The sequence below is a fragment of the Phytophthora cinnamomi genome, assembly GCF_018691715.1.
Source record: "Phytophthora cinnamomi strain GKB4 chromosome Unknown Contig127, whole genome shotgun sequence".
Taxonomy (NCBI): domain Eukaryota; phylum Oomycota; class Peronosporomycetes; order Peronosporales; family Peronosporaceae; genus Phytophthora; species Phytophthora cinnamomi.
In genome coordinates, this window is record NW_027151060.1 from 1 (window position 1) to 19764 (window position 19764).

Here is a 19764-nt window from a genome sequence, read left to right on the forward strand (position 1 = left end):
TTTTCGGTGACGACGATGGTGATGGCAGAGGTATTGCAGAAGGTTCCTGGGGTAGCGATACGGAAGTCACGATGCGTGAAGACGAAGTGGTTGCAGAAGCAGACTTGCGGCAGTGGTACCGACCAAAGGCGTCCCTCTCTCCTTCATGTACTCGGTCCGTCATTTGCAGTAGACAGTGGTGCTACAGACTTCCTTGATGGCAGCAGTCTGGGCGACGAGACAGGAGATGAGGCAGGCGACGACGACGTAGATGAGGATGACGACGATATCGATAACGGAGCACTTTGGGTCGCTATCGCAGGTTTTAAAGCAGAATCTCGATGTTGGGCCCCGTTCGTCAAATATTTCTTGGAACTGAGTGTCTTCTTCGTCAGCTCGTCCTGAGGTATTCTACCACGCTTTTGGCTGCCATCAGCACTTTTTCGTTGCATATTCGGTAATACACGCTTGCGTTTGCCTTCACGTGATATCCGCCGCTTTATCCGCCACCTTCTTATTTGATTGTGACGAAAACTGCGGACGAGTCACTTCCGTGTTATTTCGTGCTGATTGAACAGAAGAATGAGTCTGACTCGTGCTCAATACACGGTCATTCAGCACTAGCCGCTTTTTCCCGGCCTTTGCTGGCAATCTTGGCGAGTCGTCACTAGACGATGTCAGAGAAGACAGCGAAAACGATCGAGTTCGGCTGCCAACAGAAGAATCTGACAAACTTGACGACGACGAGGAGGAGGAGGAGGAGAGAAGGTCTACAACCTCTACCGCCTTCGGTTTCAACGTTCTCTTTGTCGCCCGTCCTCATTACGCTGGGTGCTTGTGTCTTTAGGCCTTCGTCTTCTTCGGCCCTTGGATTTAGCCGCAGGTTTACGATTGAGGCGTCGCAGCGCATCGTGGGCAGCAGCGCGGCGCCGACGACGCGCTTCGGAGCTCGAACTCGAGTCTGAGCTGGAATCTAGACGTGAGCTGGAACTAGAACTAGAGCTGGGGCTGCTGGCTCTAGCTCGCGGAGACTTAGCAGAGCGTTGCTTCTCTCTGCGCGTCCATCCTCGACTGCCGCTGGCTGCGGCTTCGACGCCGTCTGCCTCCGCTCGGCCTGATGTTTTGTATGGGGCTTATTGGTCTTCGTGGCCAGCAGCGGGGCGCAGGCGTCGCCCGCTTCTTTGTCTGACTCTCATTCTTCTTCTTCGTCTTCTTCTTCGCCTTGTCGCTTGTCTCGAAGGCTGCGGCCATCGCCAGCGCCGCCTCCACCGCGTTCGAGTAGCCGACGGACTGCGCCGGCCTCCGCGGCACTGCGGGGGACGCCGCGGGGGTCGTTGAGGACGACGCGGACGCCATCTCGCAGTCGGAGGACGCGGCGCTGCTGTCGCTCAGCACGATCACCTCCGCCATCGTTGCGTCCACCAGGCGGCTGCTTTTTGTGTGAAACGCCGCCTTTTGATCAGCGAAGTGATTGGTCGAAAACGACATCCGTCTTGTTACCGTGAACTGTCAAATATGTGCCACTTCAACATCTAACGGGGTGATCAGGTCCAGTCGGCAGTCGCGAGCCTTGACTCGGTCGGGCAGCTCGCAACAAGCAAGACACCGAGACGTCTCCACGAGAAGATGAACTCGGACCTGATCATATTGTGGACGAAGGGGCAGGTGAATCTTCTGCTTCTACTGTAGTGGTGAAGGGTATGCGCGATGCCGTTCCTTCAAGGGATAAGTCAGCCGCGGACTGAGCAGCACATTGTGGCTCCAGGGGTTGACAGAGTATTTTGCACTTTGCGGTGCCGTTATGTTTTACTTGGGCACCATGGAGCCTTTGTACACGGCTGTGCTTCAGCTCGTTGTTGCGCTACTTTTCCCACTAAAAGGCACAGGGTTTACAGCGGAAATCACTTGGTGCAGTCGACCAAAACGAAACTCAAATATCCACCTCACTCTGTTTCCTGAGGGGCTTGTGGTATGAATTGCTCATGTGACTTGTATGATAGATACTACGAAGCCTGGATCAAGACATGCTGAACGAACTGATGCTCAGCGATCTGCCTCGACGGGACAAATTATCGGACGTGGAGGAGTGCTACAGATGAACAAGTGATGATCGACGTGGATCTTCTTGTCGCAAAACACAGAAGTAGTTACCTCGTTTGGGAACCCGCTTCTGCATACGGCTGTGACCGTGGAGATATCCCATCTCGTACTTCAAAAAACGCCTCGAGTGGAGCTAAAGCCACTGTCTCCGTGTTGGCATCCATTTGGAGCAGTGCTCATCAGCTTTACTGAGAGCTTCACCATTGAATTCCAGCTCAAAACGCTACACATCAACATCACGGGCCTTCCAGCACGATCACCGATATTATACAGGGCTACAACTTGGTTGTGGCCAGACGCTGCTCGTGGCCTATTCAGATTTTAATCCCGTTTGTCGATGATCACGACGACATTCTGGAAATGGACGCGGTGACTGCGAATCACCCTCTCGGAATGCATGTGATTCGTGGACATCAAGTGAACGGTGTGCCCGTCGCCGGTACTCTCTCGGTGGTTTGGAGCGCACGGCTTCCGTGTGAAATTACCGGTAGGCGTAAAGCATGCATTCGGGAACTGTTCGCGTATAGGTTTCGTATGACTTCAGGAGAAAAGCACACCAGTATTGGTGCTCGACCCTCTGAGCGTATCTCTGGAGAGCGGAGAAGCCCTTCATCCCCGGAAGCGCATTAACACCGCATGGGCCCACTTGGGTCACCTCAAGCGACGAGCTGGATGCAAGGAGCACGTATATTTCGGTTGTGACGGCGGACGCCGAGCGGAGTTCAATTGTTTTGGTACCCATTTACACGACGGGAAGTGTCGGATGACGAAGCACTGCTTCGGAATCAGAGATGTCGCTCGGATGGGCGCTGTCGTCGGCAAACTGTTGCGGTGTGAAATACTGGCTTCGATGAACATTGACGGCACCAGCAACCCGTGCGTTGTTTTTCGCGTGGGCTGTCGGCAGAGTTCGATCAAGCGGCACACGTTGAACCCGGTACGCTGCCGTTTCCGTCACTGCGATGACGCTGTCTATGATATGCATCTCACAGTGTTGTATTGTGTTGCGTAAATTTGGGATCCTCCAGAGCTTCGAAAGCGACTATCAGCACGACGAGCTGTCCGTCGTGGTCATGGACAGCGACCCCTCAAGACCGACGACACCATCGGGCGCGTGCATTCTAGCCGGTACGTGACGCTCTCCAGTATCCGGACACGTAGATGCTCGGAGGCAACTGCGGCTCCATCACGCTCGAGATGGAGTGGCGCGGCTTCTAAAGGCAACACGATGCGGCTTGCATGTCAGAGAGATACGGTCGCGGAAATAAAGCGCCCACTTCACCAGTTGAGCCCATCTCCTCCGTGACTTGATTAATCTATGGTCTCACGCTAGGTACGATTTCGTCGACTGCTCTATCAAGTCTCACTTGTCAACAGACCACCAAGGCCTGAGCGCTGTTCTCTCTTGTCGTCGACGCCTTCTGCAGCCATGAACTCGCTGCTGTTCCTGTACCTGAACCTGATCCGCGGGCCGCAGATCGTGGCCGCCCGCCGCGAGAGGAGGAGAAGGAGCGCGCGCAGCTGGAGGCGGACATCGCGAGCGGCAAGGTGCCCAAGATGGCGAGCTGCAAGAAGTGCGACGCCCCGTGGACCGCCTGGCGGTGCCCATCGGCGTGACGCCCACGTGCGCCGCGTGTCTGGCCAAGGAGGCCGAGGAGCTGCGCGTGGCCAAGATGCAGATGCGGCGGGAGATCAAGATGTCGCCCTTCCTGTGGTTCCAGGTGTTCATCATGCTGCTCGGCCTCACCGTCTTCAAACGTCAACCGCCTAGAATGCAAAACGAATGCAACCGCGACGAATATATAGATGAGCTTAGGGAATTGTATTTCACGATATTGCGATTACACATTCAACAATGAACACGAAGAATTGTATTGAGTACACACGATATCGCGTGGTATTCATCCCTCGTCGTCTTCGTCTGAGTTGTTAGTTATGCTGTCTCCAGCCACTGGTTGGTCGGCTGGCTGTGACTGAGAATCGGAGGGCGCTGCAGGTGGGCTTCTTTGAGTAAGCTCCATCACATCGCGGTTGTCCGAGTTGCGAGGAGAGCACGGCGGGTCGAAAGCGGTCCCTGGCGCAAATCGCACCGTTGCATGCTTCTTTTGCTTTGCTGGAGGTGGTGATGTCTCTTGGTTGTTTGAGCGGTCCTCTGCTGCTGCTGATCTACGCGTAAAGTAAAAAACAAGAGTGCACGCTTTTCGGCGCATGCACTGTTATACCATACCTGTTGCGCGAGTTCTGCTTCGTAATTAAACTCATGAGGCGCGAGCTAGCGTCGAGAATCCTCGGCGCGCGAGCGACTTGACTCAGTAGCTGACTCGTCGTTGCTGCCGTCAGCCGTCTTCTTGAGTAGCTTACTCCTGCCATTTGCCCAGACCGCTGTCGTCACTATGGCCCTCACTAACCGCAGCTCCTTTGCCGCGCTTGCCTTTCTTCTTTGTGGTAGTCACTGTCGCTGGGTCTACTCGCACGGGAGGATTTCGATGGATCACTTGTCGCTGCGAGAGGAAAGTTAATTCTGCTGATGTGTCGCGAACTGTGCTGTGTTGCAGCAACTGCCGTGCCGCCTGCTCGCTCCTAGACGCTTGGTCATCGTCGTAGTCGTCTTTGTCGCTATCTTGTTGGTCCTTCATCTCTTTCTCTTTGTTGAATACTTCACTGGATTCTCATCCACGGCAGTATTCGTTTGCTGGTTCGGTACGAATAGCCGTCGGACATTTCGTGGCGTGATGTTGAGATAGCTCTTCCGCCTACCTGTCACGGGCGCATCAGTGGGTGTGAACACCGACACCTTGTACAACAGAACACCCACCCCAGCGACGAGAGCTGGTCCAAGTTGTTCAACAAGTTCGCGATGGAAGTAGCCCTCCACTTCTCCGTCGGATCCTGTACAAAATGCATCGATAAGTTGTTGTCCACTACCTGCAAATGTCTGCTTACATGTAGAACGGCTACAATCTCTTCATCAACGTAGCGCACTGACTTAATGAGCACTAAAAGCTGCGCAAAACAAAGAACACCGTACTCATGTTGAAACCCCAAATCTAAACAACACGAAGGAAAGACATGATGTCTTTACCTGCGGGACCTTGGCCAGTGCTTCATCGTCGTCCACAATGCTCTGCACTGTGCACTTCAAGCTTCGGATTTTGATGCTGCCTACAACGCCCACCACAGACAGTGTACGTGAACCACAATTCTCATTCCAGCGATTGGTATGCTCGACCCATTCGCTCACCATAGAGCGTCCCTGATATAGCGGGTGCCCAGATACTGGCACATCTCCACCCACGGGCCTTGGTCGAACACTGTCGCGATTGCCACCGAGTACCGATCCGAGTTGGCGCTGGCGATCCGAGTGTGGTCTCCTGCGAACTGTCAGCCTGCCAGCCACCAGCAGTCAGAATACTGCTGGTTTTCTTAGTAATTAACTGCCCACTCACTGGTCCGCGCTTCTTCATGACGTCCTGCAGCGGGCCGGGCACGTGGCGCATCCACTTGAGAATGCTCTGCTGCGACCCCAGGTCTGCGTATCGCTCACTCAGCTTCACTTAACAGTACAGTTACCACGGATACACTGATAGATGCGCACCTCGTCGTCTGCCTTGCGTCGCCTCTTGCCGCCCAAAGTGGCGTCTCCGCCAGCGTCGAGCGCCATGTCTTCGTCCTCGCTGCCACTCATGACAATATGTACGCTGCAGTGCTACAACTCCCAATAGAAGACCCCATACAAAAAATCAGGTGTAATATGTGGTGAGACCGCAGTTGTCAATACGTTGAGCAAGGTGCTGGCCGCGAAAGTGGAGGTGCTGCGAGAGGTTTATGATGAAGTGAACCACCAGTAAGCTTACTCGTGAAGACTCGTACTGCTGTTGCAGACCGGGAGGAATGGCCACTTATTTAGATTCGCTACATTATAAGGAATACTTCACCACTTCGAAAACACGACGATCACTAACGCGCTAGCGGTGGGTTGTGATCAAAAAAAATTCGCGTTTGTACATCCCGAGTGCGAAAGTGGCGTCTTTGTGTGGGTAGCTATTCAGGCGAGCGACAGGTCCACCAATTGTGGTGCGGGGCAACCTCACGACGCACCGCCTGCTCGTCGAAAAGGAAAGAAATATGCAGGTGACTGCTCCGCCATCGCCGGTAACTATGGGTTTCCATTCAACTTGGGGCAAACACACTACTTCATTATGAACGCTGATTCAATGGCTAGACCTCTATCCGAATCAATCTAACCGTGTTGGGCAGTTCAATGACGAAGAGTAGAGCCGCCCCTTGAACCTTCGATCATCTTGCGGCGAACTCGGACACTGATTCGGAGCATAGACGCAAGGAGGACTTGAAAGCGTCGGAAACCCAGCGTCCATGTAACTCGATGGTAAGGAAATCCGTACCAACCCGGTACAGGTGAGTCGCACCCTGCCCTTAGCGAGTGCGTGTCGAACTACCTCGTATCACCGCCGTTTTGGGCCGCTACCTACGTGATGCTCTTGAAAGATCGGCGGTTGATATGCATGCTAGTCTCCCGTGTCTTCTGAACACTGACGCCAGAATGTTGAGTGGGATTACGAACTCTTCAAGCTTGTAAGAGTAAAAGAGCGCCAAACACGGGATACAAGTACCGATGACCAGACCGCCTCAGCTTCCTGATTATCGGGCGCCTCTTTAGTTCGTCTTGGAGCCTCGTAGACGAATGCAGTCTACGTGGGCCTTGGACGGTGACCTAGTAAGCGACCGTTTTTTTACCACCGTCATCCACCGTAGAACAAACCACTTGGAGCTGCTGCCGATGGTAGAGGGCAAAACAGGTCAATAGCTAGGTCAGGTCAAGTTTGGTCAACTTGAACCTTACCGTCACTTGGGTAGCCAGCTGCTACCATGGAAGCCTATTCTTAACGTCGCTACTGGTAAGTAATATGTACCGTGCACAATTGCATTAATCTCATGAACTCAGAAGTAATTTGCCCGGACCGAATACCCACTCATACGTAACCTGTAGCTCGCCAAAGTAAAAGTTTTATCAACTCTTGATATTCTGCTGTGTGCAACAATACAAACTTTATCACAATGCAAAGAGTTGTACCAACACTCAAATCCACTGAGTGCAAAACACAAACGTTTTATAAACTCGACGGGTGAAGAAAATTCGCTGTGTGTAAGCAACATTTAAAAACGATAAAACGAAAACGGACACGAAGTGTAGCCTGAAACCACCGTCATGAAATGGATAGTCCCTCCCGTTCTCCCCATTTCATTCTTCTACTGGAATTCGTTCGCTCATAACAACCCTGGACACGCGTTTATTTGCGCAACAGAAGAATGCCGCCTCGACTTTGCCGATCTACACGCCGCCAAGCACTGAACCCCGGTGTCAGCCCGCCGTAGTGGTACACGGGCCACAAATCAACGCTAACTCGCTGTCACAGGTAGGTTGTATCAGGCACATTGAGAAAACAACACCTTTTAATGGTATTGTATTTGTTAACGGGGTAGATATGGCGGATCACAGCATCGATTGTACCTCTAACCAAAGGCCTGCAACCCCACCACCATCACCATTGTACATCAGTATGGAGCACTTACTGAACCCGATGTCGAGCTCAGATGATTCGATCAGCGGGTCCGCCGGAACAAAAGCAACTTCGATGGAGATTTTGATTTCGGTTTTGGTGATGTGGATAAGGAAGTAGCTCATACGGAAGAACCTCAACCACCCACGGGCGGAGCTGACATCGGGGACCGTAGGGAGCCGCACGGACCGTACAAATCGGTGGATTGGAGGGTACAAGTACACTCGCGCAAACAACTCGCAGAACAAGATTTCCTATCGATGCAGTCAATATCGCTCAAAATGCGGCGGGAAGTGCGATTTCGTGAAGCGCCTTCAACGGTACACGTATTTTGTGTCCCACATGTGTGAACGGGCGGTAGACAGACAAATCTCCTCCTCGCCGAGTATAACCGAAGATGTCACTTTGTCAATGAAACGTGAAGTGGATCGCATGGCAATCACGATGACAGCAAGTCGGTCTGCTATTTAGGAAGCAGTCCGAGCAAAGTTATACGGTTCGAGAGATCAAACCGTGGCTCGTATCGGACTGAGAGTACGTTCTGAGGCGAGTGAATAGGGTTCGGGCGGAGGAATTTGGGGATCTGTATATGGTCAAATCGAAGTTCCTCCGTGGTCGCAGGTGCTCAGCGACGACGGCGTTGCCACCGACACGAATTTTCTCCTTTTCACTACTCGTACTATGAGAAGACCACCAAAACTCGCGAACGGCTTATCGGGTGGGCCATCTTGTGCTACTCAACATGCTGAAGCAGAGAAAGATCTCTCTTTTCGTGGATGGAACGTTTCGCTGTGTTCCTCCTCGTTTTAAGCAGTGTATCGTTTCCACTGCGTACGATCGTACCACCAAAGGTTACTACCCCTGTGCTTTCGTGCTCGGTACTTCGAAGAAGTACGGGATTTATTTCCATGCTATGAGGCTGGTAGCTACTGCTACCGACGATTCGATGGACCCTGATTTTGTGTCCTGCGATTTTGAAGCTGGAATGATCCGCGCTGTGCGTGACCACTACCCAGGCGCATCTCCGATTGGGTGTTTGTTTCATTTCAAGCAGGCTTGTCGGCGCAAAACGAAAAGTACAGAACTCAAGAAGCTGAGTGCAAGCTTGCTGAAGCGGGGTGTTTTGGACATGCTTACTGTAATTCCACAGCTCAAAGTTGAAAAAGAAGGCGTTGCGTGGGTCAAATCTCAAATTGCTGAAAAGTGCGCATCTACCGGTCTGGTGTACTCCACTGAAAAATGGAACGAATTCTGGAACTATTTTCACCGAACATGGATTGTGAAATTTCCTCCTGCACTGTGGAACGTAGAGCCATACGCGCAATCGTAAGTAGGGACAAACAACCCCTGGAGCGATTTAACCGAGAGATGAACGCGTTTTTTTGGTTCTCACCCCAATCTTTGCCGCTGGTGTGGAGAGTTTAGCCCCCACAAACCTCAAGGCAGACATCGAGCTAGGAAGAACTCGGCAACCAAACAGACCGCCAATTCGGCTACCTCGACCCGTAGAGCTCCCGGATGCAGTCGATGATGGTGTCAGCATGCTTGGTGGGGTGTTGCTATAGAATTCAAGTGACGAAGGCGAATTAAATTTAATTCGAGACAACGCCAGAAGAGTGGTGATTCAGAGTAGCGATTTTTCTGGTTTGTGTAGTCCGGAAATACTCGCCCGCATAGATAACAGTTGAACAAGCCTCCTTGACGCGAATTTCATGATGCAACAATATAATATCTTCTATTTGTTTTAGTTAGTTGGAAAGTGAAAGTGCAAATGGGCTGTTCGTAAGTTCATCACTTCTGCTGAAGGTCCGGCGCCGACGTTCTTGAGAACCAGCGGTAATTGCCTGATAGCAGGGGTTCTCAACGTCGCTGCCATCTGGGCAAATACCTGCAAAGTCACCAGCAGCGCGGTATTGACTGTAAGCGGCTGCGAACTCCTCACTTGGCCCATCCGATAGGGTTAGGAGCTTCCCAGGTTGTGCCTTTTATTGTCGCGAACACGTCGATTAAACGCGACGCTGTTGCTCTGAACGCCTCCAGTGGAGTTGCGGCAGCATCCTTGTATCTGGCAACGTGAACAGCCCTTCTACACTTTTGATGGCGGCATCTAGACAACCTGTCATGTTGCCGTTGTAGTATGCTATCTCCAACTTAACGAGCTCTTCCTTCATTACGACTTCATAGTATTGCACCCGTGCCTTCCGTCTGTATTTGGCCTCGGCGAACGCTGCGGTCTTACGAACATTTCCAGGTACAGCCTGAAATACGTCTGTTTCAGTAATTTTAGGCGCTTGGTCCGTGAGGCGCTTGTTTCAGGGAGAGTCCTCCAGGAAACGCCACACCAGCCACATCAAAGATTGTATCCGCGGAAGTATTGCTGACAACCGCAGCCTGTGTATCTTCAGCATGAAAAGTAGTTGCACCAGTCTCTCTCATTACGAGCGCTGGTATCGCCATCACGCATTGTGTCTGATGCGTATCCAGTGAGCACTTGGAACCGCGTCGTCTTTCGTCTATTATCCCAGAGAGATCAAAAGGGCGATGAATCTGGTGTTTCTTGCATCAGATAGATACGCACTGATTTGTTGAGCGCAGTCCATGATTCCCGTAGCGCGATGCCTCCACACCGACTCAGCCATTTTGTATCGCTTGCCCTCCGCTTATCTTCCGACATCGAATTTCGCTTACGAATGTACTCCTTCGCAAAAATGCTGCCATTTGTTTCAGCAAACTTCCATAAGGCAAGGGGCGCACGCATTGCCGGACAACTTCGAGAATGAACTGGTCTATTGGTACCACACCTTGCAGCACAAGCTAAATCTACTGCTATAAATAACACGATACTCAAGAACAGCATTTTCTCTTGCTTCAATTATATCTATGCAGTCTAATGGTGCACTTATACGTACACGTACAAGTCTCTAGCGTGTAGCGAGTGGGACACCCATAATACCTAAAGCCACCCACTTTACCCTTTGGAATTAAAACTTCAGGTGTTTTATCGATTTTCAGTACGCCGCTATAACTTAAAAAATCCCGACACTATACACAAGTACACAATCCCCCGCCAAATTTCAGTTGTGTGAGCACTTCGCGGCATTGTTTAGGTCGGTAATGCCTGGTTGGTCACAGGTCTCCCCGTGTGAACGTTGACGAGGGGTGTGTGTTTCGCCACTGAACAGTCGAGTCACATGTCACATCACTCGTGTTTATGGGAACACCACCGATGCCACATGCGTCCACACGTTAAATATAAAAGGGACCATCCACGCTAACATAATATACCGACGCCATTATTTCAGGCGGAGACATCCCACAATGGAGTTCGTCTACTGAAACACGTATAATAGACATCTAGTAGTGTGCTTACATGGGAACGCGCTCCATCATCCACCGATCGTTGCATGTTCGACGCGTGCATTGAACTGGCATCTAATTATCGGCTGATTTCGGTTTTACCAACCCGTTTCGTTGCACATCGCGCGCTATATCTCGTTTTTCCTCTTCATCGGATTCATAGTTACGGCGCATCACCTGATGGCGTGGATGCACAAATTGTCGGCAATTGGAGCTAACTCCTGGCATGTAGATACCGCCACAGATGCAGGCCGCTACAAGCCCCGTTTTTTTTTTCAAAGTACAAACAGGGACACGCCTTGGTGCGGGTGTCCACAATCCACCCGCCAGCGGGCATACCCTCTAGCAACTTGCATTATCCGACTTAATAGATTAGCATTAGTCGACTTAATAGATTGCTTCACAGACTTTTTTTTTCGGTGGCCGTAAGCTCAAGTGGCCGCTGCAACACTCGGTACAAATAATCCGATTGTCATCTTATCAGGTGTACTTTGTTGTCAAGAAGGCGCCTCGACCTCCAGTGGTGTATCGGTAGATACCAGTACGACCTTCACTCTTCGGCACTTCATGCATTCCCGTGATTACGATCAAGTGATTACTGGTCAGGTGTCTACGCCACGGTTGTTGCGATGGTACAAGATTGTAGGTACAAGATGGGCATCGACGTGGCAGCTGCTGATTGGCTCAAGTAATTAAGAATCCAGTAAGGAATCTAGTAGTGTGTATTCTGACGAGAATCCAGGTAGCAAGGAGTTAGCGAAATAAGGACCTACATTCAATCACTTTGCATTCCGACATCAAGTGCTCAAACGACCTTTACGATTTACTTAAACCGGAGGAACCCCATTGCCTGGTTTTTCACTCTTGTCAGCTCCGGCGTCTCGAACAAGGCAAACGCATTAGGCCGAGTATTTGCATTTCCAACTCGGGTTATCACCCGCGCTCTCGAGAGAGTCCTCGTACGACATTGGTCGAGGTTTCGTAGAACCTTTCGTAAGACATTGTCCAAATCGTCATAGCCGAAAAGAAAAAAGTACTGATCCGCAAGGTCGTCTTCGTATTTCTTTATGGTATTTTCAATGGCGACACAAACGCCGTCGACATTTGCTACCGCTTCCTCGACTGCTGCACATCTTGCGAATAGTGTGGTGGTGCAGTCCAAAGCCTACCGCAGCCGCCGCAATACTGCCTCACGGAAGGGAGCTGCCAACGGAACGTTCCGCGAGGTGCAGCGCGACGGCTACCCTAACGGGCGGCGAGATGTCGGTCTAGTTGGAGCGGGGTGGCATGCAGGGTCAGCTGTGTTGCTCGGGATGTCTGGGGGGGGGGCGAGGTAAAGAGTTGTGAGGGGAGGTGTGCGTCGTCGGCGACTTCGACAGATGTGGTTGGTGGCTGTGAAAGCGCGCCAAAAGTTATTCTGTCAGACCTTCAGTGTAGGCGGCAAGCGAAAGCTATAAATTATGTTCTTTTTAGCGAACCAAATTCTCTAGACCATATTGTGTGATTCACCAAAACCTTATGGGCGATAGTACGGCGGAACAGAGAAGTACATATTTACCCCTATCGCAACCTTATCTGGTGTACCAGATATTGGAGGGTCAGATGGTTGACGCCGTCGTTACCACGCATCCTCACCAGGCGTCCTCTCAACCTTCTCCCTAACCGTAATGAACTCACTTTCCAACTGTCCTTCTTGTGATCTCCTCTCCAGTTCCTCTCCTCCTACCTGGTCAAAGTGCCAGCCCGGATGGCTCGACAGGTTATGATCCCTACGATAGGGAGGAGCAGCGAGGACTTCCCACAGATCTACGTCTCCAACTTCTCAGTGTGGAATGCTCGCATCCGCGCAGCTCTCGACGGTCGTAGGCGCCATCGACCAGGAATACTACGACAGCGACTCGGCCCATCCGGCGTCAACTCGGACGACCACGACCACGACCTCAAGCATTCCCAGCCACCCTCACATACCATGTCGGATGGTCTGCTCCTGGATACCGGTACCCTGCCTCGACGCGGCAGCATCGACAACGACGACCACGTCAAGCGCAACGACGATGCGGTCCAACCTAAGTCTAGCCCCTTCGTCCGGGGTGTCATCGTACGTTCCATCGGGCAATGCTCCGATGTGATGGTGACGGACCCTCAGTCGATTCGGTCAGTGAAGCCCAACTCATCGTCTCCCATTGAGCAAGTCCTTCACCAAGTCCAAGCACGACAAGGAAAGGCGCTGAAAATTGTTCTACACACAGGTCAAGACGGCTCGAGCCAACCCCGAGCGGCCAAGAAGCGTGCGGCTCCCAATCCGAGCTCGAATGAAAGACGCAGCATGGAGCGCAAAACTCGCTCGTTCCTGATCCCAACTATCGATGATGCTCACGTACGCCTCGTCTAAGGATGCACCGCTTCCCATTCGATCTGTCAAACTGGACTACATCAGCCATGACTTGGTGACCATCCGATACGAGGAGGGTTTGGACCTCTTGGCGTTCTTGCTGACCTTTTAGGGCGCACTGATGGCAGTCGCTGAAGCTACAGGTATTAGGGTGGCCGACAAGCTAAAGTTGCTCTAACTCTACCATGCAATGCCCAGAGCGTGGAAGCCTGACCTTGTGATCGGGAAGGGCAACAAGAAGTGCATCCCTACACGGACCTCAAGAAGAATATCGAGCATAAGGTGCTGGACGACTACACCAAACACAAGTACGTGATGGAGAAAGGTAGCCCTGAGGCCACTGCGGCGGGCAACGAAACGGCCCACCAGGATTTCTCGAACGCACCCCATGGACGCGACTAACCAACTCGTTGTGGTCAAGACCGCATCTACTGTCAGCTCTTTAACCATGTCATCCCGACTGCCATGTGGCGACACTGTGCTACTGGCGAGCTTCCCCACCATCGCCCACACATAGAGGTGGTCACTACTTTGTCGACTACTCGCGAGTCATCCACCTCTATGTAGTTTAGCGGAAGTCCGATTTGTACACCTGTTGTGAGCGGTTCCGCAGGACAGCTAAGAATCGTTTCAACGCTGAAGTTGGCACCCTAGAAACGCAGAAAATGTTCAGACTAGAGAGCAAATAGAAAATTTATTGAATTTGATATAACCGTTATTTATCAGTAATAAACGAAAACAACGCCAATCTAACGGTTATATATAGCTACAGACAACGACTTACAAAGCCGGCACGATTGAAGGGCATTCTCTGTAGTATACTTCCTCTGTTCAAAACCGACATTAAAATACGGCAGAGTTCTGAATGGACGATAGTGCTAATGGCTGTACAAATATCACAGTAAATATCCACGTGTTTTGTCAAAAAAAAGTGCTATTATCAGATCATTACCTTAGTATACCTAGGAATTGCTTTCTCAAAGCTTCGAATTACAGATGTTTCTGGTAATTCTTTCCAAGCAGCAAAAGTAGCCGAAATTGCACGGAGGCGCTTTTCTTTTCCAGGACCTCCCGTAATACAACGAAATTCGACTATTTTTTTTGCTTTTAGGGGACCCATCACGCCAGCGTTGAGCGGTTGGCAAATCGCCGTCGTATTAGGTGGGAAAGGGAACACCTTAGCGTTTGCTGCTTCAGCAACGACATGCTGACCCTCCTCAGAAACATCAGAATCAAAATTGTCGACGAGGAGGACAGCGGGACCATCGACTTCTTGTTTTAGTAAATGACTTACGTAGAAGTTCCATCCTACTGCGTCCATCCACGCATTTTCTTGGACGGTGTAGTAGCGCCTGGGGGGGGGTAGTGTGACAGCTCGTCGCCGTCGATGTCGCCGCCGAGTTTTCCTCGGATGATGAAGAGAATAGGAAGTTTGTAGCCTAAAACAACATACAATACTTATAACAATACAACGCGATTCGAGTCACTAATCAGTTTAAACGTACCGTCGCCGCGAAAGGTAAGAACAGCTATCATTCTGCCGGTGTGCTTCGTAATTTTGGCAATACGAGCAGGGTCCTTCCGGCCTTTACCAGCCCAAAAGCGCTGGCGGCATGTCAAAATTAATAGCCGTTTCATCCACATTAAAATGCTTTGGAGGGCACAATGCACAATTCTTGCTCCAGAGTTCAAACTGAACTCAGCGCGTTTTGGAGCAGCTCTACAATCGGCTTCTTTGCTTGGGGCTCTTGAGATGGAAAATTGCAGCTAAATAAATCATTACATCAATTTAAACAATTATTAATCCATTAAAACCATACATAACCACAAAATAATGCTTTTAGTGTTTGCAAATACGCTGGCACATTCGCGCAAGGGACTGCTCGGGGTTCTTGTACTCGTCCATGTAGCGTGCACAGTACTGGGGCTCCTGTAGCCACATGAAATCGATCGGTGCAAGTGGTGAAAGGACCTAAACATACTGTAACATCAGAAAAAAAACGCATTAAAACCACGTATTAGCATGCTGTAACCGACCTTTTCATCTCTGCGTGCGTCCTTCATAAACGTTACAAGAGCGGGAACGCTAGGAAATATTTCCTTGCGTCCCTGCCCCATGAGCGTTGGCGATCGATCGCGCGTTGCCACGAAAAGCGAGCAGCCGATCGGCCTGCTTCCACCACCCGAAAACTGTACCGCGGGTCTCTCGAGTCGGCGCGCTGCCACTTCGACGTCAACTTCGATGGCGAGCAGCGCACCTTCGCGCTTCTCGTTGATGGAGTAGTTGGCGCCATTGAGGGAGTGACTCTCGAATTTAGTTGGTCAGGCGTCGAGTTTTACGCTGTCCACTCGATTACATAAGGCCAATCATTCGCTAAAAAATTCAATCTAACGGTTTTGATTTGCTAAAAAAAACAATTTTGATATGATTTTGTCTGCTCCATCCGCGAAGTCAGCCAATAGCTGGTTAATCCAGGAAATCCGCTCTGGAATGTTGCCAAGTAGGATGAAAATACAAAAGTGGTATTCTGGACCAGGGCATCACTTTAGGTGGTATTGAAAACTTTGAGCTTCTATAGTCGGACGGGTATCTTCTGGCAAACAAGGACTCAGACTATGTCTAGTGCGAAGATAATTGGCGCTCCATCGGTGGATGCATCACTATGTTTTACAATAGCCCGATTTGCTGGGTTTCATATCGACGCTACTGTAGTGCTGTCAACGACACAAGATAAATACATTGCTCTTTGTTACAGCATGCAAGAGCTCATTTATATCAAGCTTCTGTTAAGAGACAAAGGTTATAACAACTCGAAACCAATCTAGACCCTGGAGGACAACCAAAGCTACATCAAAACCTGCAACAACCCCAACTCCACGGACGAAGTAAACATGCCGACATAGAATACGTCTTTGTACAGGAACTAGAAAATCGTTAACGATCCACTACTGTAGCATCTTGCAATATGCGCTGACATCTTCACTAAACCTTTAGCGAAGCCGCTATTGAGAAAAAGAGAGAGTTATTGTGTATTTCCCACCACAATAACAAGGGAACGTTTGGTTTAAGATTTGCATTAACGATAAATAAAAAATGAGTCTGTGGTGGTTAGAATTTTTTTGTTAATTGTTCAGAGATTTTAAACCCACATCGAAATCATACTAAGAAGGGCCATTTCCTGAGATTTGCGAGGAGGGCTATTTGACAGAGATGGGAAAGGCGGCATCTGATGATGGAGCCGTTTTCTAGCATAAAAATCAAAGTTAATATTAAGGCGTGCACGTCCCATCAAAGCGTGCCCGTTGCAAACTTCACGGTGTGCCCGTCCCATCCAAACGTGCCCGTCCCGCCCGCTACTATACAAACAACAAGATAAATTTGGGGTGTGCCCGTCCCGTGGACGTGTGGCCGTTGCAAAATACACTAGGGTTTGCCAGCATTAAGCTCACTTCCGAAATGGCGCCCAAGCCGAAGCATACGCTGCCGCCCTACGGCTACTTAGTCGTCTACATAGGTCTGCGGCCTGAAGTCCTCGCGGCTCACTAAGCGGAGGCTCGCTCAGAGGCAAAGTCGTCCGAATACGTCCCTGTTTTCAAGGAAGTAGGCGGTGAGCACGACGACACACACCGCGAGCAAGTACGCGAGAAGAAAGAGTCCGGGGCCGTCAAGATTGCACTGAAACGGATCACCGCTTGACTTGGCGCTCAGTGGCTCCCTTCCGTCTTCTCTTTCACGAGGTCTCATCCGGGCGGTGAAGAGCCGGAAAGTCATCAAGACTATCCCAAAGAGGTGATAGTGGTGCCGAAGAAGGGGAATTGACTACCAGCTAGTATGGTGCTCGCTTTGGAGACTGGTACCAAGATGCGTGGTTTCAACGGGTGTGCTGACACAAAAGACGAGATCCAGGCGCGTGTCCTTAACATTCCAGTCGGATTTTGCGTCATTTTCCGTGGAGGTCAGATACACAACGGCATGGCTTATGATCGTTTGAATCTCCGGATTCACTGCTATTTTACGTACCGGGGTCTCGAGTGGGAACCAGACAGTCGCCAACGTTATTCCCCGGTAATTCGATTGTCAATACTCCGGGATCAAGTTGGCGGAATCAAGCACAATTCTATATCACCGACGGCACTGTAAAAACAGCCCGAAGGCTGCCGAAAACCAATTAAAGCGTCGAGCTCCATCGAAGTCTGAGGGGCCATACGTCTGCAACGTTTGCGGTGTTTTGTACGACAACGACAGCTCTTTTAGGATCCATGCTCGACGCGGTCATTCCAAGAAGAAAATGACTTGATCACAGTTAATCCACCAGTGTAAAGCGAAGTCGTGAGGGCTTAGTAGACACTGACCGTTTGACTCAGTTATTGCGATCAGGTCGTGTACACAAGGGTGGCCATGCACTGCGCGAAACACCCCTGAGCAAGTATCGCGATCTGCCCATCGAAAGACTATCGCACGTGATTCTTCCAATAGGTTGTGGGTTTCCGTTAGTGATCACGCGTGACACAGCTGCGTATTGATTATCTTGTAAAGATACGGAACGGGCACTGCGTTACTTTCTGGACTAAGATTTGTGGAAGCTGCCCCCGCCTGCCACCATGACCGCAGTGCCATATATACTTTGTACAAGTCGCCTCTCCACCCGCTCAGCCAAATTTGGCACTTCGCATGGGCTCGCTCGACAAACGAGTTGTCACGAAGCCCGAAATGCTGGTGGCGGTCAGTCCATGCACGGACGATCCTTTACCTGTACTTCGACCAGTGTTTGTCGAGATAATCAGAGATCTCGCGATTCGTATTTTATAATTTGGCTTGTTTCTCCTCAAAATCGTCTTCAGTACCGGCATCTACGGTAACATAGAAAGCCTCCAAGAAGGAATCAGTTTGCACTGTATTCTCGAACTTGGCTTGTCCTGGGGCCGGGTCTTCAACAGTAATTTGCCCCAGAAATTAACGCGTCTTACTGATCACATTTTTTTCATAGGACACCCGCAGATCAAGGTTGGCACATTCGGAAAGACAATGTTGTTGGCATTCATAGCGGCTAATTCTCGATCAGTGAGAATTAACCCTGGGATACCCACATACTTCTCTATGAGGAACGTCCGCAGGGTGTCTACTGCCCAGAGATAGTCCTCTTCTCTTTCGCGAGGCAACAAGCACTGCGCTACAGGGAGAACAGTGTTGAAGCCTGTTAACGAAATCATGTTGAGCAGAGGCAAGTTGTGCTTATTCGTCTTGTAGGCGCAATCCATCTCCAAGATCTCTGGATGGCGTCGGAACTGCTTGAGTGTGTCGGGACGTGCAGAGAACAAATACAGAAGATGCTGGGTTTGGGGGTCTGCCTCCCAATGATGCTAGAAAAGGGATGTTTGCTCAGATGCCGAATGTCCTATCTCTGGCACTACCTGAGAATGTCCCCGCTGACCCAAAATTACAATAACAAAAGTCAAGTTAGTTCCAATCTCAACTTGAAGAATATGAAGGGCGCACTGCGGGCAAGGCACATCCCCGTTTTGGCGTGCATTTTCGCGCTTCCCTAACATACCGGCTGCCAAGCTAGCTCATAACCAAAAGCCCCCACCACTCAACCCCCCCCTCCTCCAACCAGCCGATACCATATACCACGGTCACGCGCCGGACGTCTCCGTCCTCCCGCGCTGCTGCCGACGCAGAGCTTAACGTCATGCAGATGGCGCCCCGGAGCCGTCGCCGTACCTGTACGCCACGTCCGCCCGGAAGCGTCGGCGTTCACGATATGTCGGTGAACGCACCGTGCCGGCGCTGGCGCTGCCGCGACTACGAAGTGAGCGTGCGTGCGGGCAGCTCCTTCGCGAAGTCAAAGTGGCCCTTGACGAAGTGCCTGCGGCTGCTGCTGTTTTGGTGCAGCGACGTACCCGTAGGTGTTGCCCAGCAGTGGCTAGACATTTCAGATGTCACGGCAATTGATTGGTACAATTTTTGCCGTGACATCTGCTTCAAGGAAATGCTGACATGCAACATGCAGGTATGTCTACAGTACTTTGTGATATATTGATCTACTCTAATTGTTTACTGTACTGTTTGTAGATTGGGGGCCCTGGCCACGTCGTCGAAATCGATGAGACTAGCTTGAAAAAAAAGAAGCTAAGTACGGCCGAGGCCTGTAGCATCCAGATAACTGGCTGTTTGGTGGGGTCGACACCAACCTGTGGTTCGGCATCCTTACGGGTGCGGACCGTAAGAAGAAGACATTGTCTCCTATACTGCGCAAACACGTAAAGGCGAACACCACCATCATTAGTGATGCCTTCGCCTCTTACGTGAGGGTGAACGGCAAGCACACTCTTGAAAATAATCGCTACCTACGCGGT

At 50.8% G+C, this 19764-nt stretch overlaps 4 protein-coding genes across 5 annotated transcripts; 1 reads left to right on the plus strand and 3 right to left on the minus strand.

Moving 5' to 3' along the window:
* Positions 1-1169: 1169 nt before the first annotated feature.
* On the minus strand, positions 1170-1389 carry IUM83_07034 (uncharacterized protein; the record flags this gene model as incomplete). Its single annotated transcript, XM_067931293.1, has 1 exon — positions 1170-1389. A coding segment is annotated over one exon (220 nt), but the record flags the coding sequence as incomplete, so codon positions are not given.
* Positions 1390-2929: 1540 nt separating this feature from the next.
* IUM83_07035 (uncharacterized protein) lies at positions 2930-3938 on the plus strand (the record flags this gene model as incomplete). Its single annotated transcript, XM_067931294.1, has 3 exons — positions 2930-3016; positions 3108-3207; positions 3628-3938. The coding sequence occupies 3 exons, from the start codon at positions 2930-2932 to the stop codon at positions 3936-3938; spliced, it is 498 nt and encodes a 165-aa protein (XP_067780370.1).
* A 42-nt stretch (positions 3939-3980) lies between these two features.
* IUM83_07036 (uncharacterized protein) lies at positions 3981-4341 on the minus strand (the record flags this gene model as incomplete). The annotated part of the gene is made up of 2 exons (XM_067931295.1): positions 3981-4245; positions 4307-4341. 2 exons carry the CDS (start codon positions 4339-4341, stop codon positions 3981-3983), a joined length of 300 nt encoding a protein of 99 aa, XP_067780366.1.
* A 370-nt stretch (positions 4342-4711) lies between these two features.
* Positions 4712-5764, minus strand: IUM83_07037 (uncharacterized protein; the record flags this gene model as incomplete). 2 transcript variants are annotated; one of them, XM_067931296.1, is made up of 7 exons in its annotated part: positions 4712-4832; positions 4895-4968; positions 5023-5082; positions 5162-5241; positions 5321-5465; positions 5526-5594; positions 5675-5764. In XM_067931296.1, the coding sequence occupies 7 exons, from the start codon at positions 5762-5764 to the stop codon at positions 4712-4714; spliced, it is 639 nt and encodes a 212-aa protein (XP_067780367.1). The 2 variants fall into 2 exon arrangements, with proteins under 2 accessions (XP_067780367.1, XP_067780368.1); XM_067931297.1 differs by lacking the exon at positions 4712-4832 and adding an exon at positions 4833-4836.
* Between the last annotated feature and the right edge of the window lie 14000 nt (positions 5765-19764).